This window comes from Myotis myotis, unplaced genomic scaffold (assembly GCF_014108235.1).
Source record: "Myotis myotis isolate mMyoMyo1 unplaced genomic scaffold, mMyoMyo1.p scaffold_m19_p_3, whole genome shotgun sequence".
Classification (NCBI taxonomy): Eukaryota; Metazoa; Chordata; class Mammalia; order Chiroptera; family Vespertilionidae; genus Myotis; species Myotis myotis.
This window is the reverse complement of record NW_023416335.1, coordinates 103,389,572-103,414,753: the sequence shown is the minus strand read 5'-3', so window position 1 is coordinate 103,414,753 and position 25,182 is coordinate 103,389,572. Positions and strand designations below refer to the sequence as shown.

At 42.9% G+C, this 25,182-nt stretch overlaps 1 protein-coding gene across 1 annotated transcript in view; it reads right to left on the bottom strand.

Moving 5' to 3' along the window:
* Positions 1-25,182, bottom strand: part of FREM2 (FRAS1 related extracellular matrix 2) — a 328,691-nt gene that overhangs the window by 153,058 nt on the left and 150,451 nt on the right. Inside the window, exons 5-6 of the mRNA XM_036299332.1 lie at positions 21,974-22,099; positions 20,650-20,901 (exon numbers count right to left, since the gene is read on the bottom strand). Coding sequence (XP_036155225.1) covers positions 20,650-20,901; positions 21,974-22,099 — 378 coding nt within the window. The remainder of the gene's footprint in view (positions 1-20,649; positions 20,902-21,973; positions 22,100-25,182) is intronic.

The following is a 25,182-nucleotide window of genomic DNA, read 5'->3' as shown; positions in this document are numbered from 1 at the left end:
ACTAAAATATTAGACTTGAAACAATAAAAACCTAGAAGAAAACATAGACAGTAAAATCTTGGACACTTCTCCTAGCAATATTTTTTTCTGTTATAGCTCCTTGGCCAAGGGAAATGAAAGAAATAAATAAACAACTGGGACAACATCAAACTAAAAAGTCTATGCACAGCAAAGGAAATCATCAACAAAATGAAAAGACAATCCACTGGATGGGAGAACATATTCGCTGATATATCTGATAAAGAGTAAATATTCAAAATTATAAAGAACTTATAAAACTCAACACCAAAGAAACAATCATATTAAAAAATGGACAAAGAACCTGAATAGACACTTCTCCAAAGAGGATGTACAGATGGTCAATAGACATATGAGATGATGCACAGCATCACTAATCAGAGAAATGAAAATTAAAACCACAATGTGATATCATCTCATGCCTGTCAGAATGGCTATGATCAATAAATAAGCAAACAAGTGTCTGTGAGGATGTGGAGAAAATGGAACCCTTGTGTACTGTTGGTGGAAATGCAGATTGGTGCAGCAATTGTAGAAAGCAGTATGGAGTTATGTCAAAATATTAAAAATGGAACTGCTTTATACACAGCAATTCCACTTCTGGGTATTTACCCAAAGAAACCCAAAACACTCATTAAAAAGAATATATGCACCCCTATGTTCATTGCAGCATTATTTATAAGAACCAAGATTTAAAAAAAGCCCAAGTGTTCATCAGTAGATGAGTGGATAAAACAGCAATGATACATTAAAACAATGATACATTAAAACTACTTGGCAGTAAAAAGAAAGAAACTTCTACCCTTTTTGATAACATGGATGGACCTAGAGAACATTATGCTAAGTGAAATAAGCCAGTCTGAGAAAGCTGAGCACCATATGATTTCACCGTTAGCCAGACTCATCAAGAAACAAAGAGAGAGGACCTAAGCAAGTGAAATCAGAAATGAAAGTGGAGAAGTGACCAGGGACATCACAGAAATACAAAAGATTGTAAGAAAATACTGTGAACAACTATATGCCAACAAGTGGGCAATGTGAAAAAAATGAACAAATTCCTGGAAAAAAACAATATTCCAAAACTGAATCAGGAAGAATCAGAAAACCGGAATGTATAATAATAAAAATGTAATATGCTAATTAGACCAGATGTCCTTCCAGACGACCTTCTGGAAGAAGTTGGGGCTGTGAGGGAAGCCTGGGTCCTGGGTGCCAGAGGGAAGCTAGTGCCAGTAGCCTGGGGAAGGAAGGCCTACTCTTGCATGAATTTCATGCATTGGGCCTCTAGTAGTTCAATAACAACTGAAGAAAGAGAAGTAGTAATCAAAAAACTCCCACCAATCAAAGGCCCAAGTCCAAGCAGCTTCACAAGGGAGTTTTACCAAACATTCAAAGGAGAACTAACACCTTATAACTCCTCAACTTCCAAACCCTTTTTAGGAGGCCAGCATTATCCTAATACCAAAACCAGATAAAGACATTACAAAGAAAGAGAATTACAGGCCAATATCCCTGATGAAGATAGGTGCTAAAATCCTCAACAAAATATTAGCAAATCGGATCCAGCAATATATTAAAAACATCATACATCATGACCAACTGGGATTTACTGGGATTCTAAGGTTGAAAGGCTGGTACAATATTCTAAAATTAATAAAGGTGATATATCTCATAAAGAAATTGACAGAAATAACATGATCATATCAACAGATGCAGCAAAAGCATATAATAAAATCCAACACCATTTTGATAAAAACTCTTAGCAAAATGTGAATAGAGGGAACATATCTCAAAATGATAAAGGTCATATATGAGAAACCTACAGCAAACATCACATTCAATGGGCAAAAACTAAAACCATTTCCCCTAAGAATGGGAACAAAATAAGGATGTCCGCTTTCACCACTCCTATTCAGCATAGTACTGGAAGTCCTAGCCATAGCGATTAGACAAGAAGAAATAAAAGGCATCAGAATTGGAAAGGAGGAAGTATGAAATTCTACATAGGAAACCATAAAGACTCCACCAAAAATATACTAGATTTAATCAATGAATTTGACAATGTAGCAGGATACAAAATCAACATCCACAAATGGATGGCTTTTTTATACATCAATAATGAATTCTCAGAAAGAGAAAGTAAACAAGCAATCCATTTACCATTGGAACAAAAAATTAAGATACGTAGGAATAAACTTAACCATGAAAACAAAAGATTTGTACTTGGAAAACTACAGGACATTGAAGAAAGAGCTAGAAGAAAATATAAACAAGTGGAAGAATATACCATGATCATGGATTGATAGAATAAATACCATTAAAATGTTCATACTACCCAAGGAAATCTACAGATTCAATGCAATCCCTATTAAAATACCAACAGCATATTTCACAGATCTGGAACAAATACTCCAAAAATTTATATGGAATCAAAAAAGACTCCCAATTGCTGCAGCAATCTTGAGAAAGAAAGACAAAGTTTGGAGGAATTATAATACCTAATTTCAAGTTATACTATAAAGCCACTGTAATAAAAACAGCATGGTACTGGCACAATAATAGACATATAGATCAATGGACCAGAACAGAAATTGACCCAAGGCATTATGCTCAATTAGTATTTGACAAAGGAAGCAAAAGAATACAATGAAGTCAAGACAGGCTCTTGAATAAATGGTGTTGGGAAAGTTGGACAGATACATGCAAAAAAAATGAAACTAGACCACCAACTTATACCATACAGAAAAATAAACTCAAAATGGATAAAGATTTAAATGTAGTCATGAAACCATAAAAATCCTAGAAGGAACCATAGGCAACAATATCTCAGGCAATATGTTTACAGATATATCTCTTAGAGCAAAGGAACTAAGGAGAAAATAAATAAATGGGACTACATCAAAATAAAAGGCTTCTGCACAGCAAAAGAAACCATCAACAAAATGAAAAGGGAGTCCACTCTATGGGAGAACATATTTGGCAATGATATATCTGATAAAGGGTTAATACCCAAATAAATAAGGAACTCATACAACTTAACAAAAGGAAGACAAACAATCCAATTTAAGAATCGGCAAAGGACCCAAATAGACACTTCTAAAAAGTGGACATACATATGGCCAAGAGACATATGAAAAAATGCTCAAAGTCACTGATCATCAGAGAGATGCAAATTAAAACGACAATGAAGTATCACCTCACACCTGTCAGAATGGCTACCATCAACGAATACACAAAGGACAAGTGCTGGTGAGAATGTGGAGGAAAGGGAACCCTAGTACACTGCTGGTGGGAATGCAGACTGGTGAAGCCATTATGGAAAAAAGTATGGAGTTTTCTCAAAAAATTACATATAAAACAGCCATTTGACCCAGTGATCCCACTTCTAGGAATAGATCCAAAAAAACGAAACATCAACTGAAAGAATGTATGAACCCCTATGTTCATAGCAGCACAATTTACGATTGCTAAGATTTGGAAACAGCCCAAGTGCCCATCAGTAGATGAGTGAATAAAAAAGGTGTGGTATATTTACACCATGGAATGCTATGCAGTAGTAAAAATGAATATCTTACCCTTTGAGATAGCACGGAGGGACCTGGAAAGCATCATGCTAAGTGAAATAAGTCAGTCAGAGAAAGACAAGTATCACACAATCTCACTCATATGTAGAATCTAAGTAACAAAATAAACTGATGAATGGAGTGGATCCAAAGACATGGAAGCATGCAATAGAGTGCAGAATCTCCGAGGGAAGGCGGGGGAGTGTGGGTGGGTGGGAGGTAATCAATCTAGGACCTTGTATACATATATGCATGGTCCAGGGCCACAGGCAAAGTGGGGGGGGGGTGAGGGCCTGGGTCTGGGGGTGTTGGGGGTCAATGTGGAAAAAAAGGTGACATATGTAATACTTTCAACAATAAATAATTGTTAAAAAGAAGGCCAGGGGACATATGAAAACATGCTCAAAGTCACTAATCATCTGAGAGATGCAAATCAAAACGACATTGAGGTACCATCTCATACCTGTCAGAATGGCTATCATCAACAAACCAACAAATGACAAGTGCTGGTGAGGATGTGGAGAAAAAGGAACCTTCCTGCACTGCTGGTGGAAATGCAGACAGGTGCAGCCACTGTGGAGAACAGTATGGAGTTTTCTCAAAAAGTTAAAAATGGAACTCCCATTTGATCCCACTTCTGGGAATATATCCCAAGAAACTAGAAACACCAATCAGAAAGGATATATGCACCCCATGTTCATAGCAGCACAATTTACCATAGCTAAGATTTGGAAACAGCCTAAGTGCCCATCAGCAGATGAGTGGATTAAAAAACTGTGGTACATTTACACAATGGAATACTATACTGCTGTAAAAAAGAAGGAATTTTTACCATTTGCAACAGCATGGGTGGAACTGGAGAGCATTATGCTAAGTGAAATAAGCCAGTCAACAAAAGATAAATACCACATGATCTCACTCACTTGTGGAATATAATGAACATCATAAACTGATGAACAAAAACAGATCCAGAGACAGAGAAGCATTGATCAGACCACCAAACCTCAGAGGGGAGGTAGGGGAGGGTGAGGGTAAGGGGGAGAGATCAACTAAAGGACTTGTATGCATGCGTATAAGCCTAACCAATGGATACAGATATCAGGGGGGTGAGGGCTAGAGTGTGTGTGTGGGGGGGAATAGGGGAATAAGGACACATATGTAATGCCTTAATCAATAAAAACGTTAATTAAAAAAATAAAAATTGAACCGCCTTTTGACCCAGTGATCCCAGTTCTAGGAATGTATCCTAAGAATTCAAAAACACCAACCAGAAAGAATATATGCACCCCTATGTTCATAGAAGCACAATTTACAATAGCTAAAATCTGAAAACAGCCCAAGTGCCCTACAGTAGATGAGTAAATAAAATGCTGTGGTACATTTACACCATGGAATACTATGAAGCTGTAAAAAAAGATGCACCTTTTACCCTTTGAGATAGCATGGAGGGATCTGGAGGGTATTATGCTAAGTGAAATAAGCCAGTCAGAGAAAGACAAATATCCCCTGATCTCATTTATATGTGGAATCTTGTGAACAAAATAAACTGACAAACAACAGAAGTCCAGAGGCACTTAAGCATGACACAGACTGACAGATCGTAGAGGGAGTGGGAGAGGCAGCATGGGCAATCAACCAAAGAACTTATATGAATAGCCCCTGGATACATAAAATAGTGTGGTGATGGCCTATTTTTGGTTGGAACCTGGGTGGAGGGGGGCTATAAGGGGAAAATGGGGGGCCATCTGTAATACTCTCCACAATAGAGAAAAAAAATAAAAGAACAGAAAAGAAAAAGGAAATATCACCCTGCAGATTACTTAAATATTACAAAGGAATAAAGGTACTTTAACCAAGGGATGAAAATTAGCATGTTTAATATCAGGCCAAAAATATTAGGTAGCTAATTTAATTTAATATAAAGTAAAATACACGACATCAGTTATGTAAAATTCTTGCCAAAACAAGTTAATAATCAGTCATATTCAAAATGTAGGCCTTTCTCCTAAACAAGTGATCTAAACTCTTCAAAAATGTCAATACCATGAAATATTATCCAGGCAATGGTTCTACATTAAAATAAATTGAAAGTGAAGAAACATGATAATAAAAAACAATATATGAGCCTTGATTGGAACATAATTTTGGGGTAACCCTGCAGCTATCTAGGATATCTGTGAGCCAGCTGGGGATTATAAAGACACATGATTGTATCAATAATAAATTTTTTGGATGTTGTGCTTTATGTAGAAGGATGTCTTAGCTAATATATGATGTATATTTAGGGGTGAAGTGTTAATAATTCGTGAATCGAGGTGAAGGCTCTAATCATTATAGTATTCTTCAACCTTTTTCTGTAGGTTTGCAATTTTTCAAAATAGAGTTGGGAAAATATTTTAAAAATGAGAAAATGCTAGAACTTACAAATGACCTGAGTAAAATAACAGAATACAAAATTAGTATTTACAAATTAGTTGCATTTTTATACACCAATAATGAAAGAGAAATTAAGAAAACAATCCCATTTACAATTGCATCAAAAATTATAAAATAACTAGGAATAAATTTAAACAAGGAGGTAAACGATCTGTACTCAGAACCTTATAAAATACTGAAGGAAAAAACTGAAGATACAAATAAATAGACACATATACAGTACTCATGAATAGGAAGAAGTAACATAATTAAAATGTCCTATTACCCAAAACAATCTATAGATTCAATGCAATCCCTATCAAAATGTCATTGGAATTTTTCACAGAACTAGAACAGATAATTCTAAAGTTTGTATGGAAACACAAAAGATGCCAAGCAGCCAAAGCAATCTTGAGAAAGAAGAACCAAGTTGGAGGTATCATGCTACCTGATATGAATCTCTACTACAAGCCTTAGGAATCAAAACAATATGATACTGGAATAAAAACATAAATCAATGGAATAGAATAGAGAGCTCAGGAATAAATCCACAACTATATGTTAAATTAATCTACAACAAAGGAAGTAAGAATGTACAATGGAGTAAAGATAACCTCTTTTATAAATAACCAGTGATCTGGTGCACGAAATTCATGCATGGTAGGGGGGAGGGTTCCACTCAGCCCTTCCTGCACCCTCTCCAATCAGGGACCACTTGGGGGATGTCTGACTGCTGGTTTAGGCCAGATCCCACAGAAATCGGTCCTAAACTGGCAGTTGGACATCCCTCTTGCAATCTGGGACTGCTGGCTCCTAACCACTCACCTGCCTGCCTGCCTGATCACCTCTAACCTCTCTGCCTGATTGCCCCTAACTGCCTCTGCCTGCCTGCCTGATCGCCCCTAACTGCCCTACCCTGCCTGCCTGCTTGGCCCCAACTGCCCTCCCCTGCTAGCCTGATTTTGCCCCAAACTACCCTCTCTGCTGGCCTGTTTGCCCCCAACAGCCCTCCCCTGCCGGCCTGATCTCACCCCTAACAGCTCTCCCCTGCCAGCCTGATCACCCCTAACTGCCTCTGCCTGTCTGATTGCCCCTAACTGCCCTCCCCTGCTGGCCTGATCTCACCCCCAACTGCCCTCCCCTACAGGCCTGATCTTGCCCCCAACTGCCCTCTCCTGCCAACCTGATCTTGCCCCCCAACAGCCCTCCCCTGCCAGCCTGATTGCCCACAACTGCCCTCCCCTACCAGCCTGATCTTGCCCCCAACTGCCCTCCCTGTGGACCTGATCACCCCTAACTGCCTCTGCCTCCACCCCCACCACCATGGCTTTGTGCAGAAGGAAGTTGGACATCCGGAAGATGGCCGGTCAACCCGGTCTAATTAGCATATTACCCTTTTATTAGTATAGATAGATTATATAGGGTAGGATTGCTTAAATGGTGGCGGGGGGGTAGCCTTTTTCAGCAGGAGGAGATGCTCTTGGCAGACAAAAAATATAATCCCTATATCTGGACTGATAGCCAGCCATATGCACTATACTGCCAAACTGGTCATTAAAAAATTGAACCACTTTCTTACACCTTACATCAAACAGCTGTTGCCCTTAAAACCCCTCCTCAGCCCTCACCTTAGCCAGGGGTAGGCAAACTTTTTGACTCGAGGGCCACAATGGGTTCTTAAACTGTACCGGAGGGCTGGAACAAAAGCATGGATGGAGTGTTTGTGTGAACTAATATAAATTCAAAGTAAACATCATTACATAAAAGGGTACGGTCTTTTTTTTTTTTTTAGTTTTATTCATTTCAAACGGGCCGGATCCGGCCCGTGGGCCGTAGTTTGCCCACGGCTGCCTTAGGCTCTGCCTTCATAGTTCACTTAGATTAGGTTCTGATTTGTCGGTTTCTATGCCAGTCAGCATCAAAAGCTCCGCCTCTTAGGCAGCCATTGGCTCCTCACAGTTCACCCAGATTTTGTTCTGATTGGTTGGTTTCTAGGCCAGTAAGTGTCTCCTGGTCTATCTCTGGGCCTAATCAGAGAGGTGGGGCTGATGAGCAGCCCCGGGGTGGCCTGAGAGAAAGAGAGGCACAGCTGCTAGCCAAGCCCAGAGAGAAAGAGAGAGGCAAGGGCTGATCAACAGCCACCATGGAGGCTATGGGTCAGGCCCTGCTTCTCTTTCCAGGCCTCTCTCCAAGCCTGATACAGCCTCCCATGGCAACTGGGCGTGGGGCTGAGACCTCTTGCTGGCTACTTGGGAGCAGGGATGACAGGGACGGAAGTGTGGTAAGAATGTGGGCTGTCTGCCAAGCTCGCTCTCACTCCTCCTGCTACCCTCCCCCTGGACACCAGGGTTCGTTCACCAGGGAAGCCCCTATGCTCAGGTGCCAGGCACCCACGAGGAGCTCACCCTGCACCCGTGCGGCCTCTTCCAGGTAAGCCAGGCTGCAGCCACTGGGACCTCAGGGATCAGTCGGGCTCCCGTGTGTTCGTGCAGGAGCTGGTCTGTGAGGCCGGCCCACTCAGCATGTCTGGCTTCTGTGCAGTGCCACTGGGTGTCCCAGAGGCTCAAGTTGCACCCTGGTCCACGGCGTCCAGCCCCATGGGGACTCGGGCTCTGTGACTCAGTCGAAGGTGGATGTGCAGGGGTTTGGGGGCCCAGGTGCTGTCCAGGTCCCAGAAGTCAGCTGGGACCTGCCCTTCCAAACCAGACGCTTGCGCTTTGATTGCCGGACAGGCCTAGGGACCGCACCCATGTGCAAATTTTGTGCACTGAGCCTCTAGTAAGAAAATAAAGTAAATGAATGAAAAAACAGAATCAAACTCATAGATATTAAAAGGATGGGAGGATGATGGGGTGAAAAAGAGATTAATATATACAGTTTTCCAGTTATAAAAACAGTCACAGGGATGTAATATAAAACATTGGGAATATAGTTATTAATATTGTAATGCTTCTGTATGGTGTCTAATGAGTACTAGACTTATTGGGGTGATCACTTAGTAAGCTATATAAATATCTAATCACTATGTTGTAAACCTGAAATTAATATAATATTGTATGTCTATCATAATTAGAAATGATAAAATATTTAAAAATTAAGTAAACTTGAAAAAATTATCTCTCATTTGAAATTATATAAAAAAATAAAATACTTAGGAATAAATTTAACCAAGCAAATAAAAGACCAATCCACTGACACTATAAGACATTAATGAAAGAAATTAAAGAGGATATAAACAAATGGAAAGATATTCTATTGCCATACATTGAAATAATTTATATTGTTAAAGTCCATACTAGTCAATGAAATCTACAGGTTCAATGCAATCCCTATTGAAATTCCAATGGTATTTTTTCACAGCAATAGAACAAACAATTATAAAATTTGTATGGCATTACAAAAGACACCAAATTGGAAAGCAATATTGAACTAGAAGAACAAAACTAGAGGTGTCATTGTGCCTGAAATAAAACTATACTGCAGAACTATTGTAACAAAATCAGTATGGTACTGGCATAAAAACAGACACACAGACCAATAGGACAGAGTGGAATTCTCAGAAATAAACCCACCCATATATGGTCAATTATTTTACAATAAAGTAGCCAAGGATATAGAGTGGGAAAAGGACAGTCTCTTCAATAAACAGTGGTGGAAAAACTGGAGAGCTACATGCAAAATAATGAACCTGGACAATTCTTACAGATACACAAGAATGAAGTCAAAATGGATTCAAGACTTGAATGTTATGGCTTGCTATAGCATGGATGGACCTGGAGAATATTATGTTAAGTGAAATAAGCCAGTTGGAAAAAGGCAAGTACCATATTATTTCACTTGTATGTTGAATCTAATAAACAAATAATTTAACAAAGTGGAGACAGACTCATGGATACAGAAAACAACTGACAGCTGTCACAGGGGAGGGAATTGGGGCTAGGTGAGAAGGGTGAAGAGATTAAGCAAAAGAAAAAAAAAAGGAGGACTCATGGACACAGAGTCTTTGGTGATTGCCAAAGGGCAGGAGATTGCGGGGAGGTTAGAAGAAGGTAAAAAGGGGATAAACTGTGATGGAAGCAGACTTGACATGAGGTGGTAAACACATAATACAATATACAGATGTTGTACTGTAAATTGTATACCTGAAACCTGTATAATTTTATTAATCAATGTCACTTCAATAAATTCAATAAAAATAAATTTTGGAAAAAAAGAGACTTAAATGTAAGACCTGAAACTGTAAAATCCAGAAGAAATCATAGGCAGTAAGCTCTTTGACATGGTCTTGGCAGTGATTTTTTTAATATGACTCCAAAAGTGAAGGCAATAAAAAGTTAAATTTAAAAAGTGGGCTTACATTAAACTAAAAACTTCTGCAAAGCAAAGGATACCATCAACAAAATGAAAAAGCAACCTATGAAATGGAAGAAAATATTTGCAAATCATATATCTGATAAGAAGTTAATATTGAAAATATACAAAAAAACCTCATAACTCAATAGCAAAAAAAACGCCAAACAATCTGTTTTTAAAAAATGGGCAGAAGATATGAATAGATATTTTATAAAGAAGACATACAAATGACTAAGAGGTACATAAAAGAATGCTCAATATCACTAATAATCAGGGTAATTGAAATCAAAATCACAATAAGATATTTCACACATGTTAGAATGTATATTGTCAAAAAGACAAGAAATAGCAAGTACTGGTGAGAATGTGGAGAAGAGGGAACCTGGTACACTGTTGATGGGAATGTAAATTGGTGGAACCACTGTGGAAAACGGTATGAAGTTTCTTCAGAAAATTAAAATTGAAACTACCATAAGATTCAGCAATTCTACTTTTTGGTATTTATTTGAAGAAACAAAACTAACTTGAAGGCTAGGGGACTGTAAAGGGCGGGGGGAAAAAAAGGACACATATGTAATACCCTTTGTAATACTTTAAGCAATAAAAAAAAAAAAAACTAACTTAAAAAGATATATATACCTCATGTACACATACTGCAGCATTCTTATTTATTTATTTTTTATTTCAGAGAGGAAGGGAGAAGGAGAGAGAGATAGAAAAATTAATGATGAGAGAGAATCACTGATTGGCTGCCTCCTGCACACCCCACAATGCTGATCGAGCCGCAACCCAGGCATATGCCATGACTGGGAATTGAACTGTGACCTCCTGTTTCATAGGTCAATGTTCAACCACTGAGCCATGCTGGCTGGGCTGCAGCATTCTTTACAATAGTCAAGACATGGAAAAAACTGTCAATAGATTTAAAAAATGAGGTATAGTCAGAGAAACACAAGTATCACATGATCTCACTCATATGTGGAATCTAATGAACAAAATAAACTAATAAACAAAATAGATCCAGAGACACAGAAACAATGAATAGAATGAGAAATCTCAGAGGGAAGAGGGGAGGGTGGGTGAAAAGGGATACTATAATATTTTTACCAATAAAGATAAAATGTGGCATATATATATACAACACAATATTATTTATTCAAAAATAAATAAAAAGGAATCTTGCCAATAGCAGCAACATGCATGGCCCTTGAGGGCATTATTCTACATGAAATAAGACAAAGAGAAATACCAAATCGTCTCACTTGTGTGTGGAATCTAAAGAGAAAAAAAAGCTCATAAATACAGAAAAGAGATTTATGGTTACCAGAGGCAGGAGGTAGAGGGTGGGCAAAAGGGGTAAAACAAGTTAAAAGACACAAACTTCCCATTATAAAATAAGTAGGTAATGGAGATATAATATACATCATGGTGACTATAGTTATTAATATTGTTTTACATATTTGAAAGTTGCTAATAGTTGCAAATTATTTAATACTTACTAAATCTAAAAAGTTCTCTCCAGGGAGAAATTTTTTTTAACTATATATGTTGAAGGACATTGCCTACACTTATTGTGGTGATCATTTCTATATATATATATACTAGAAGCCCGGTGCACAAAAAATTTGTGCACTCTCGGGGGGCGGGGGGGGTGGTCCCTCAGCTCGGCCTGCACCCATCTGCAGTCCAAGACCCCTTGGGGGATGTCCACCTGTCGACTTAGGCCCACTCCCCGGGGGATCAGGCCTAAGCTTGCAGTCAGACATCCTTCTGGCAGCCAGGGAGCCCTTGGGGGATGTCCGACTAAAGGCTTAGGCTCCCAAGGGATTGGGCCTAAACTGTTAGTTGGACATTCTTAGTGCTGCCACGGAGGTGGAAGAGGCTCCTGCCACCACCTCTGCACTGGCGAGACATGAGCCAGCTTCTGGCTGAGTGGCACCACTCCTCAGTCTGACCTAAATCCTAGAGATTAGTACTTCATTTTACAACTTTTTCTCGGTTTATAGGCAGCAGCAAACTCAGACCACACAGTCAGGTATGCAAGAAATGTTGCTTTCTTTATTGTTTAGTAACCAAACCTAACTTCAACTTCAGCCCCCATTCTGCCAAGTGAAAAAACAAAAACAAAATATTATTTAACTTAGGTTCCCCACCCCCTTCTCTGGAGTTGTACTTCCATGTCAGACAGTTTATATCTCAGGCAGAGGTGCCAAAGAACCGAGCAGGGTCAAGGACATCTGGACCTCAGTCTTCCGTCTGGGCTGGCCCCCACCCAGCTGCCCTTGACCCTCACCTCAGAGCTCAAGTCCATGCTGATCCCTGGTATATTCTCCTCATCTGGGCCTTGAGGCCTCTTGAGTCCAATTCACTCTCTCCCTCCCTCCCTGCCACCTTCTCTCTCTCACATAAAGAGGTATTGGGCTTTCTGGGGTGAGGTCCTCTGACACCTCCTCAGCCCCGTTGCATGGACACCATCTTGGTGCCTTGGTCACGGCCACAAAGCTGTGTGGCTGCTCTCAGACCCTCCATCTCCTGCTGCCTTAGGGAGTGACTCAGTGGGAGGGGAGGGTCACAGTCCTTTTTACATGGCCGCCAACAAACACTCAGTGTTCCTTCCCTCTAGTTCTCCTTCTCCTCCTCACCCAGTCCAGGCACGTCTATGTGCAGGGCAGGGGAGGGTGGGAGGCAGGCGTGTCTCTGACCCAGCACACACAGGCTTCCAGATCCACTGCTCCCCCAGTAGGCCTTCCACACTCTGGACCTCGACACCCAGAACCTGTCCCCTCTCAGCTGCAGGTCTTTGCCCGCAGTGATCAAGTCTGTTTAGAGCAGTGGTTCTCAACCTTGGCTGCACATTAGAATCACCTGGAAATCTTTTTAAAATCCTGATTTCTGGGCCTCATCCTCCAGAAATTCTGTTTCTTTGTTACTAATGTTGTGGCCTCACCCCATATCAAAGAAACAGAATTTCCGGAGGATGAGGCCCAGAAATCAGGATTTTAAAAAGATTCCCAGGTGATTCTAATGTGCAGCCAAGGTTGAGAACCACTGGTTTAGAGGCTTGAAGTCAAGAAGTGCCTCTTTGTTCTCTGCTTTCTGGAGGCGGTCAGCGTGGAACATTCCTGCCCTGGACTGGGGAAGGGTCTTTGGGTGTTAAGAATACCAGGAGGAGGAGCACAGACTCCTCCTAGAGCTCTGAGATGGGAAAGGCAGCACCCCCTCACCTCTAACCCCAGGACGTTTCTTTAGAAGCAGAAGCCTCATCCTGTGCAGGGGCCTGTGCTGGCTGCCTCAGTTTCTCAGAGACAAAGAATTTGATGAACATCTTTTCCCCACTGCAGTAGCTGCTTCATTTGTTCGTTCTCGCATTTTTCATTAGCTGCTAAATCGCCCCTGTGGCTGCTAACCTGTTGTGCCTGACTCAGCCAGCGGGGGTCTATGGCAGTTGTGCAGGTACAGGGGAAGGGGGCAGGGGCCCGGCCTGCAGGGAGGGTCAGTGGTGCCTGCCCAGCTGTCTCAGAGGATGTGGCTTAGGTTAGGTCCTGTCCTTTGGCGACTTTAGGAGGGGAAGCCGTGTCCTCCGCTCCGTACTTTGACTCAGGGGCGGAAGTTCTCCTTGCTCTCTGGCCTCATAACTCAGTGGATCATGGTGGGATGCGGCAGGCAGGCGGTTTCTGTGGCTGCACATGGGTCCCGGGCCGCAGGCAGAGGGTGTCTGCGGCTGCACACAGGTGCCAGCAGGGGGCTCCTGCAGCTGCACACGGGCGCTGGCCTGTGGCCCGGGACCGCGATCCGGGTCCCGAATGGCAGGCAGGTGGCTTCTGGGGTCGCACATGGGGGCCTGGATGGCGGCTCGCGCCAGCTTGTGCTGTCCCGCCCTGCCTGCAGTATGCAAATTAGCTGCCATCTTTGTTGGCGGTTAATTTGCATGTCGTGCTGATTAGCCAATGGGAGGTGTAGCGAAGGTTTAGTCAATTACCATGTTTGTCTATTATTAGATAGGATATATATATATATATATATATATATATATATATAAAATATTGAATCATTATGTTGTATTCCTGAAACCAATATAATGCCATACATCAATTAATATATCAATAAAATATTTTTCTGTACTTTTATTTTTCCCAATATGCATTCTAGAGCAATCATATGGGAAAGAATTTTTTGCAACAAAACAAACTGAAATAAAGTAATCGTTAATTCTATTTTAAACTTTAAAAATTACACCAATCCATACTTTTCTTTCAACATTAATAGAAATAGAGGGAGAGGGAAAGGGGGGCTCCACAATCAATCGCCCCACAGAAGGGGGCCCAGGCCAGCCAAGTGATTGTACCCCGCTCCTGTCACCCGTAGATGGAGGCAACTGGTGGTGGGGTAGGGAGGACAGCGCTGCACAGATGGCAAGCAGTGGCAGCAGCGGGGCCAGCTGCTGGCAGCCGGGGAAAAGAAAGCCCCGATAGGCCCTGATTGCTGGCTAGGCCTAGGGACCCTACCTGAGGGGTCTCAGATTGCGAGAGGTTGCAGGCCAGGCTGAGGGACACCCCCCCCCCCACCATGCACGAATTTTGTGCACTGGGCCTCTAGTACAATATAATTGTTTATTAAACTAAAAACTAAAGAAAAATTTTAAAAATATTAGAATAGCTTATACATGTAGGATATTATCTAAGTTTAAGTTAAAAACATCCTGAGTTTCAGATTAAAGTCTTTTGACTCTTATCCAGCTTTTCCTGAACCAAAAGACTCATCATACCAATTTCTTCCTCTTTCATCTACCATGAGGAAAAAAAAAATCAGGAGGGAAAAGGAAAATATTCAAGTACTGGAAGTCTTATCTCTTAGTTTATTGCTCTCATTTTTCTCACTAAATTAGTCACAGTCTTTCTTCTTGTTCTCTCTTTCCTCAAAAGAAAGAACAAATGATTCTTGAACAGGGAACGTTAGACTCTTTTGTTCCTTTTTCTATTCAGAAGGAAGGATTACCTTGTAAAAACGTATTTCCCTCAGGAAGAGTAGTCTAGGATACCCCTTCCTCTTGGAGGGGGTGCACAGAGATGCCTGTAGAACTTAATTTTCCACATATGTATACCTTTCTAGTTATTCATTTAACAGCTTTGTCTGGTTGGTTTCTTTGAAAAGTGAGTTTGAACACTGAGATTAATGTTATAAAACATAACCTTTAAAAGCAGCACAAAACAAACCAAAAAAAGGAGATTAAACTTATTAAAATGGCTTCAATTCTTCACCATAAGATTTTAAAAGTTTAATCAGCTAATGATAGGCGCCAAGGTAAAAGAAACTGCACAGAGGGAAAAACCATACGGGTGTAATTCCTGCCCTTTAAAAATATTAGATTGAGGACATCAGGAATGGTGGCATGAGAGAGCACCTTATCTTCTCTCCCTGAAATTTCAACAAGTTAACCAACTATAACTTAACAAAGAAATTGTTGCTCAACACAGTTACACACTTGAGAGACCCTTCCATTGAAAGATTTAAAGGTGGATAACCAGGGATAAATGGGGAGATAAAAGGGAGGAAAGTGAAAACAGCCCACAGATTCAGCCCTGCAGCTGAGAGCTCATGACTCGGCTGGGAGAGGGGAGAAAATCAGCAGTAGCAGGCACTTCCTTCAGCTAGAGGTAACAGAGATTACAGGGGGCAGCACATCAGGACAAGTGCAGCAGGGTCATGCTCCCAACCACTGTCAGGCTTGCAGTGGTGTTTCAGACAAAGAAATGGAACCACAGAGCTCTGCCAATGCTTGGACTCCAAAAAATCACCTCCCATTGCCCTTGTAATCAGGTCCAGGAGTATATTAACTATAAACCAAGAGATGTTTCCCTCTGTGATTGATCCCCAGGAGGGGTTCTTGGAGTGGGACCCCACAGAGGCCTTGGTGGTCAAGTATGGGAGATCATAGAGGTAAACAATCTTGCAATTCTGAACCATCTACTGGCAAATGGTAGAAAGACCTATTCAGAGAAAGCTATATGCCTAGCCAAAGGAGAATAGCATCCTATCTAATAAAAGAGAAACATGGTACTTAGCCATACGTCCGCTACCCTTCGCATTGGCTAATCAGGGCGATACGCAAATTAACTGCTAGCCAAGATGGTGGCCGGCAGCCAGGCAGCTTGAAGCTAACAAGAGGCTTGCTTGCTTCAGTGACGGAGGACTCCAACATTCCCCGCCTGCCTTGCCGGCCTTTGAGCTTGCAGTTTGAAACATTGTTAAAAATATAGAAGCTAAACAAAACCCCAGAAACCTGCTTTCAGCCAGCCGGGATTTCAGAGCTGGAGTTGAAACAGTGCTTCGATTATAGAACCCAAACAAACCAGATACCTGCTTTCAGCAGCCAAGGCCTCAGAGCTGGAGCCAAGCCTCAGAGCTAAAGCTGGCCCAGAATAAAAAAAAAAAAGAAAAAAAGGAGCGGTTGGGAGCTTCAGTCACCTACCAGTCTGAAAACAGCCCTCAGCCCCTCACCCAGACTGGCCAGGCACCCCAGTGGGGACCCCCACCCTGAAGGGTGTGTGACCAGCTGAAAACAGCCATCATCTCCTCACCAGCCTGGCCAGACACCCCAGTGGGGACCCCCACCCTGATCCAGGACACCCTTCAGGGCAAACCAGCCGGCCCCCACCCATGCACCAAGCCTCTATCCTATATAGTAAAAGGGTAATATGCCTCCCAGCACCGGGATCAGCGGAGCTGCGAGGCCTCCCAGCACTGGGACCAGCGGAGCCGCAAGGCCTCCCGGCACCGGGATCAGCGTGACAGGGGGCAGCACCCAAACCCCCTGATCACCCTGCGGCTCTGTGTGTGACAGGGGCGGGGACACAACCTCCCTATCTGCCCTGCTCTGTTCCTGACAGGGGAAGGTGCCCAAACCCCCTGATCTGCCCTGCTCTGTGTGTGACACGGGGCAGTGCCCCAACTCCCCTACTCTGTGAGTGACAGGGGGGAGCTCCTCAACCCCCTGATTGGCCCTGCTCTGTGATGACTGGGGGGAGCTCCCTAACCCCTTGATGGGCCCTGCTCTGTGCGTGACATGGGGGAGCTTCCCAACCCCCTGATGGGCCCTGCTCTGTGCATGACAGGGTATGGAGCCCCAACCCCCCTGATGGGCCCTGCTCTCTGCATGACAGGGGGCAGCGCCCCAACTCCCTGATTGGCCCTGCTCTGTGCATGACAGGGGGTGGCGCCCCAACTCCCCAATTGGCCCTGCTCTAATCCCAACCAGGGGCTGCACCTAGGGATTGGGCCTGCCCTCTGCCACCCGGGAGCAGGCCTAAGCCAGCAGGTCGTTATCTCCCGAGGGGTCCCAGACTATGAGAGGGCACAGGCTGGGCTGAGGGACCCCCCTCCCCCCCGAGTGCACAAATTTTTGTGCACCGGGCCTCTAGTCCTATCTAATAAAAGAGTAATATGGAAATTAACCATCACTTCACGATAAAGATGGAGGCACCCACAGCCAATAAGGAGGGAATATGCAAATTGACACAAAAAAGATGGCGGCACTGGCTGGAGCCACAGAGCGGGTGGAGGGGGTGGGAGGCTTGGCTTCCTTGGTCTCCCCAGCCTGGTCCATGGCCGCCGCCCAGACAAAGCCATAGTGGCAGGGCCGAGGCAGAGGCAGTTAGGGGTGATCAGGCCAGGAGGTGAGGGAAGTTGGTGTGATCAGGCTGGCAGTGGGGGAAGTTGGGGGCAAGCAGGCCAGCAAGGGGGGACAGTTGGGGGCAATCAGGCTGGCAGGGTGGGCAGTTGGGGGTGAGCAGGCCAGCAGTGAGGGGTAGTTGGGTGTGATCAGGCCAGCGAGAGGGGCAGTTTGGGGCAAGCATGCCAGCAATGGGGGCAGTTGGGGTGAGCAGGCTGGTAGTGGCGGCAGTAAGGGGCAAGCAGGCCAGCAGGGGGTGCAGTTGGAGGTGATCAGGTTGGCGGGGGGGACAGTTGGGGGCAATCAGACCAGCAAGGGGAGGCAGTTGGGGTGAGAAGGCCGGTGGGGGGGCAGTTGGGGGTGAGCAGGCTAGTAGGCAGAGTGGTTAGGGGCGATCAGGCAGGCAGGCGAGCAGTTAGGAGCCAGTGGTCCCGGATTGTGAGAAGGGATGTCTGACTGTCGGTTTAGGCCCTGTGGGATCGGGCCTAAACCAGCAGTCGGACATCCCCTAAGGGATCCCAGATTGGAGAGGGTGCAGGCTGGGCTGAGGGACACCCCTCCCCCCCATGGACGAATTTCATGCACCGGGCCTCTAGTATCCTATCTAATAAAAGGCTAATATGCAAATAGACTGAACGGCAGAACAACCGATCTCTATGACATGCACTGACCACCAGGGAGCATGCACAGATCATGGTTGGCATGGCCACAGCAGGATGGTGCAGCAGGTTAGTGGGGGTGCCAGACCAAGGCAGGGCACCGGTCACTGTCATCGGGGTGAGTCTTTGGTGGTTACTGAAAATTCTTTGCTCCCGCGTGCCATGGTCCCGCCCGGCACTCACGCCTGCTGCCAGTGCCAGCCCCACTCGCACCTGCAGCCAGCGCCGCTCCCAATCACGTGGCGCTGTCAGCAGGTGCAAGCGGCAGCTGCTGGCCCCAATTGCCCCTGAGGGCTTCTCTACCTCCCCCTGCTCCTGAGAGGTGATCAGGGCAGCAGCAGCCACTCGCATCCACTGACAGTGCCCGTCCTGCTCACACCTGCTGCTGAAACCAGCCCCAATAGCTCCGTACCATCAGTGGATGTGAGCGGAGCCACCGCCATCAGCGTGTAGGAACGGCAACAGCAGGAGCAGGGCTGCTGGCAGATAGGGGACTGGGGGCCGTGGCGGAAGGGGCTGGGCAGGGGTACACAGGAGGGGCTGAGTCCCACCCCTGTGCCCACCACAGCTTCTCGGCCCACAGTTCCTTTCAAGGTGCACGAATCCGTGCAGTGGGCCCCTAGTACCATAAATAACCATGGTAATGAGGATGATCAGAAAGAAAATTAAAATCCCCAGAAAGCAAGCTGGAATACATGGAAATATGTGATATAAATGACAGAGATTTCAAGATTACAGTTCTGAAAATAGTCAGTGAGATGCAAGAAAATAAACAAAGGCAATTCAATGCACTCAGAAAACAAGTCAATGAACAAAAGGAGTACTTTACCAAAGAGATTAAAACTTTAAAAAAGATCCAATCAGAAATCCTGGAAATGAAGCATGCCATGAAGGAGATTAAGAGTGAACTACTGAGCATAGAAAACAGCCAACCAGCTGGAGGAAGGAATTAGTAATATCAAAGATAGGAATCAAGAAATGACACAGAGAGGGGGAAAAGAAATGACACAGAGGGAAGAATAGAGAGATCTGAGAATAAAGAAAAATGAAAGAGCTTTACGAGAATTAGCTGACTCTATCAGAAAAAGCAATATTAGAATTATAGGCATTGTGGAGGAGGAAGAAAGGAGAAGGGAATGGAGAGAACTAGATCCTCAAATCCAAGAAGCAAACAAAACACTTTGATACCTCAATCCACATTCACAGAGGATAGAGAAATGTTATAAGATAAGGGGGAGAAAGGCATATTTCACAGAGGATAGAGGAATGTTGAACGATAATGGGGAGAGGAAGGGGGGGGGGCAGCTAGGCTTTGACCTTTTAAACTGATATTCTGCAGAAGAATGATCAATTAGGAAAGCACAGGGGTCATAAATTAAGGAAGGGTCCAATTAGAAAGGGTCATGTTCAGACAAAGAGCTAGGATCCTTTATAAACCCGGAGACAAAGAACCTCAGAATCGGTTATATTTTTTCCCATTTGAGGGAGAGAGAGAGAAAAGGTTTTTCCCATTTAGGGTCCCCTCCCAGGGGGTCCCCTTTGGGGACCTCTTCCTAGGGGGAGTTTGTATATGCTTCCAATAAACTTCCAAATTTTTATTTAAAATCTTTTAGTCCACGAATTTTATTCTTCAAATTTCATAGGACAAGAACCCACTGGAAGAGACAGGAGATTTGACTTTGGGTAATGGGCACACAGTGCAATATACAGATCTTGTAACAGAAACCCACACCTGAAACATATATTATGTCAACCAGTGTCAGCCCAATAAATGTAATAAAAATATTAAATTAACGAAGACAAATTGTATGACACAGCCAACTTGAAACTTAATCATACCATAAAATCAAGCGTAAAATTAATGTGCATGTGGCATTTTTTACTGTCATTTTTTTATTTTTTGTCTAGAAATCTGTGCTTAATGTTCATCTGCCTGGAAAGAAGAATACTTTTTAGGTGTATTAGTACTTACCATCATTTTTGTCAGGGATGATTGTAACCCAAGCCCCTGGGAATTCTGATCCAATTCTTCCACCCATAGGCATGCTCAGAAGGACATGGAATGTCTCTTCCTCTTCATACAAGGAGTCATCAATCACAACAACCCGACACATTTTCTCATGCTCATGTTTGTCAAAGCGGATGACACTAGTATGGTCCTCAGGCCTGGATATGTAATCAGAATAGGACAGCACTGATGTCGGCACAGTTCCGCTTGCTGTTCCTTGAGGCAGAGAAAATACAAAAGATGTTTTATGTAGAACATATCACAAGGATATTTCAAAAAATAATTTCCACATGCAGCATTTCAATGGTCAATTAATATCTATTAACACCCCTAGAAAGTGCAATAGCACTTCTATACTGTTCTAGTATCACACATTAACTTCACAATGGTATCAAACATATGACAAATATTAAGTTTCAAATGTTTTCTCTATTTTCTGCCAGTGGTCTATTAGAACAACACAATATTACAAAATAATAGCTCCTATTGCGTACTGTGTGCAGATAAAGTACCAAGTGTTTTACGGGCATTGCCTCATTGATCCTCTCAACCATTCTATTCTATTGGGTTTTATGCATTTGGTAATCTAGGCTTATAGGTTAAACTATATAACCCAGAGCTGAAGGCTAATCCTGAAGGCAATAATTTTAATCACTATTCTCTACTACCTGTCAATGCATATACATTAATAGAAATTTTAAAGATCAGCTCAGATATCAACAGCATATATTACTTTTTCTTTTGCATCCTTAGAAAGTCTACTTATTTTCCAGAATACTAATAAATATTAAGTTATATTATGAATATATTAATGAATATTATGTATTAATTTTAATTATATAAAATCACCTTTCAGAGGATACTTATCCATGAGCAAAAAAAATATTCTGAAATTTGATTGCAATGAGTTTCAAACTATGAAATTAATTTTCTTTCATACTAGTGATTTCTTTGCCTCTTTTTGTTTTGTTTTCTCTTTTAATAATTACTACCGTCTACTTCAGCAGCCTTGAGGGGGAGAATGAGGGACCTTCAATTTCTTATAACCCACAAAGCATTGAACAGTAGAGTAAGCAAACCAAGTGAAAAAAATATTTTTGTGTAAGAGGCAGCAGAGTCCTTCCAGATCCTCTTAGAGGACAATGGTGAAGAAAGATTTCTGGATAACTGCTTTTTTCCCCTATGGAAATTATAATTATAAAATATGCCTCTCATGGCATGATGTTATGTTGCCAACATGTTAAAGATGCTTATTTTTATCTTTGGGGGGGGGTGTATTTCCAACTACCTTGTTGTGTATAACAGATCACTATCAACTCCTGGCTCACATCTCCACTTCTCCTGATGGGAATGAATAGTTCACCAACATCTTCCTCAATGGAGTATTCAGACTGGGGAATAAATACAGTTGGTTCTAAGGAGAAAACACAATCACAGTCATTGTTTCTCATCGCTGAAACAATTCTATGCAAATTAAAATTTCTCTAATGATTGATTTCCCCCATTGGATATTCTTTTAGAATAATACAGTGTGAGGAGAAGGAAGAAGCAGAGGGGACAAGTTGTTATACAGCATGCAGGCCTTGGACTAGTGAATTCTTAACATAGAAATAAAAGCCAACATTGCCTTTATCTTTATTTTTCCTCAATTAATAAATGCTGTTGACATGCTTCCTTTGAAATCCAACTTTGTTCTTAGGAAACTAATCAATACCTTTCAATTAAGTAGTCAAATTTTAGAGTTGGAAGAGACCTAAGATGGTATTTTTGCTCACCTCTTACTTTATAGATGAGGAAGCTCAGACTCATAGAGTTGAACTTATTTGTCAAGGAATCTTACTGGTAAGACAGGATTAAAACTGAAATCTTACTAAGTCTACTATATTTGTTCTTCTAACCCCAAATGTGTTCCTTTTAAATAGTTAAAAAATAATAATCCACTGTTCAACACTTGGTTTCTTTATTTGTTTGTTGTTTTTAAAATAGTAGTTCCACCAATCAGAAAGAATATATATATATATATATATATATATATATATATATATATATATACCCCTATGTTCATAGCAGCATTATTTTCAATAGCTAACATCTGGAAACAGCCAAAGTGTCCATCAGTAGATGAGTGGATAAAAAAGCTGTGAATGCGATACTATGTAGCTATAAAAAAAAGGATCTCTTACCCTCTGAGACAGCATGGATGGACCTAGAGATTATTATGCTAAGCAAAATAAGCCAGGTGGAGAAAGACAAGTATCATATGATATCACTTATATGTGGAATCTAATGAACAAATAAACTGATAAGCAAAATAGGTCCAGAGACATAGAAGCATGGATCAGGCTGACAGATCTCAGAGGGAAGGGGGGAAGAGGGTGGAAAAAGATTAACCAAAGAACTTATATGCATATATGAATAGCCCATGGGCACACACAATAGTGAAATGAAGGCTGGTGTGGGTGGGACCTAGGTGGATGGGGGGATAAGGGGTGAAAATAGGGTACATCTGTAATACTCCCAACAATAAAAATAAATTAAAAAATAAAGACAATGAAGTTTGCCTCAAAAAAACTATAGCATTTCCTTTAGAACTCATTAATGTATTCATCAGGCATAAGAAATAAGTTTGTGGTTTATTTCTTCCCCTGAAGAAATAACAATAATAAATAGTATACAACATTATATTTATACTAGTGACTTGGTGCACGGATTTGTGCACATTGAAAGGAAATTAATTAGAAGGTGGCCGGTGGGGCGGGACTGGGCGAGATGGGCCGGACACACCCTGGAGCCAACCTCCTGCAGTCCCTCCCTTGTCAGGTGCACCTGGGGTGTCTGTAGAGTGAGCAGGGTCCCTCTGGCAGGTGAGGTCCTTCAGCCTGGCCTGCAGGGATTGAGTTGAAACTGGCTATCCGATATCCCCTGAGGGGTCCTGGAATGCGAGAGAGCACTCTGCAAAGTTGCTGTGTTGAGTGTCTGCTCCCAGTGTGCATCATACCTACCAGCCAGTCAGTTGGTTGGCCGGTCACTTAACTTTTTATATGTATAGACTAGAGGTCTGGTGCACAAAATTCGTGCACTGGGGGGGGGGTTAGGGGTGGGGGGGTGTGTCCCTCAGCCCAGCCTGCACCCTCTCCAATCTGGAACCCCTTGGGGGATGTCTGACTGCCAGTTTAGGCCCTGTGATCGGGCCTAAACTGGCAGTCAGACATCCCTCTCACAATCCGGGACTGCTGGCTCCCAACCGCTTGCCTGCCTGCCTCCCTGATTGCCCCTAACCGCTTCTGCCTGCCAGGCTGATCACCCCCTAACCACTCCCCTGCCAGCCTGATTGATGCCTAACTGCTCCCCTGCTGGCCTGATCAGCCCCAACTGCCCTCCCCTGTCAGCCCAATCACCCCCATTGCCCTCCTCTGCCACCCTGGTTCCCCCCAACTGCCCTCCCCTGACAGCCCGGTCACCCCTAACTACCCTCCCATGCCAGCCATCTTGTGACTGTGGGCGCCACCATCTTTGAGGGCTTGGCAGTCAATTAGCATATTCCCTCCATATTGGCTCTGGGCGCCACTATCTTTGAGGACGGGGCAGTCAATTAGCATATTCCCTCCTTATTGGCTGTGGGCACCGTCATCTTTGTGATGGCATGAAGGTCAATTAGCATATTCCCTCTTTATTAGATAGGATAATAAGATTCAATAATTCATTTTAAGGTATATGAAAGGTTACTAAATAATAAAAATGGCATAAATTATTGAAAAAAACACTGTTCCATATAAAAGTATATTTAGTTCAACAACACAATTAGTTCAATAGTTTGACATGCTAACCCCCAAACAGATTATGTTGGTATTTGCCAGGGAGTCTGTTTCACTGAAAGTCTCATATATACACAGAAAATGATTTGTGTTTTATTTTTTATAAAGTAAGCTACACTGCTTCTGATATTACAAAAAAGAACACTGGAATCATGAGCACAGGCCCTCGAGGTCCATGTTCCATCCTTCTCCACCCTGCCTTGTGCCCCTGGAACTGACTAATGTGAACCACATCAAAGTTTCCTTTGTGCTCTGGCTTTTGGTTTGGTCAGTCAAAGGGGAACACAGCAGGACTCAGAGGACTGTGCAAGAGCAAAGAGAGGTTGCCATTCATTCTTCTGGTTATCCTCAGGATTCCTCTGTGGAAAGTTACCAGTGGGGTGATCAGGGGCAGTGCAGGCCTGCTCACTGGCTGGCCCCACCCCTCAACACCACCTGCTTGCTGGCAGGCCCCACCCCCTACTGCTGCCCGCTCGCCGGCTGACCCCATCCCCCGCTGCCACTGATGGAGTGGTAGGAGCAAACTGGAAGACAATAGATGTGGACATTACTTTCAAGTTTTGCTTTAAATGGGAACAAAGTGGTATCTAGAGAAATATGTTTTCTTATTTATTTTCAAGATGAGTTTTAGTAAGGGTAAAAATTATTCCTACTATTATGAAGTAGGATTTTAGCAAATATA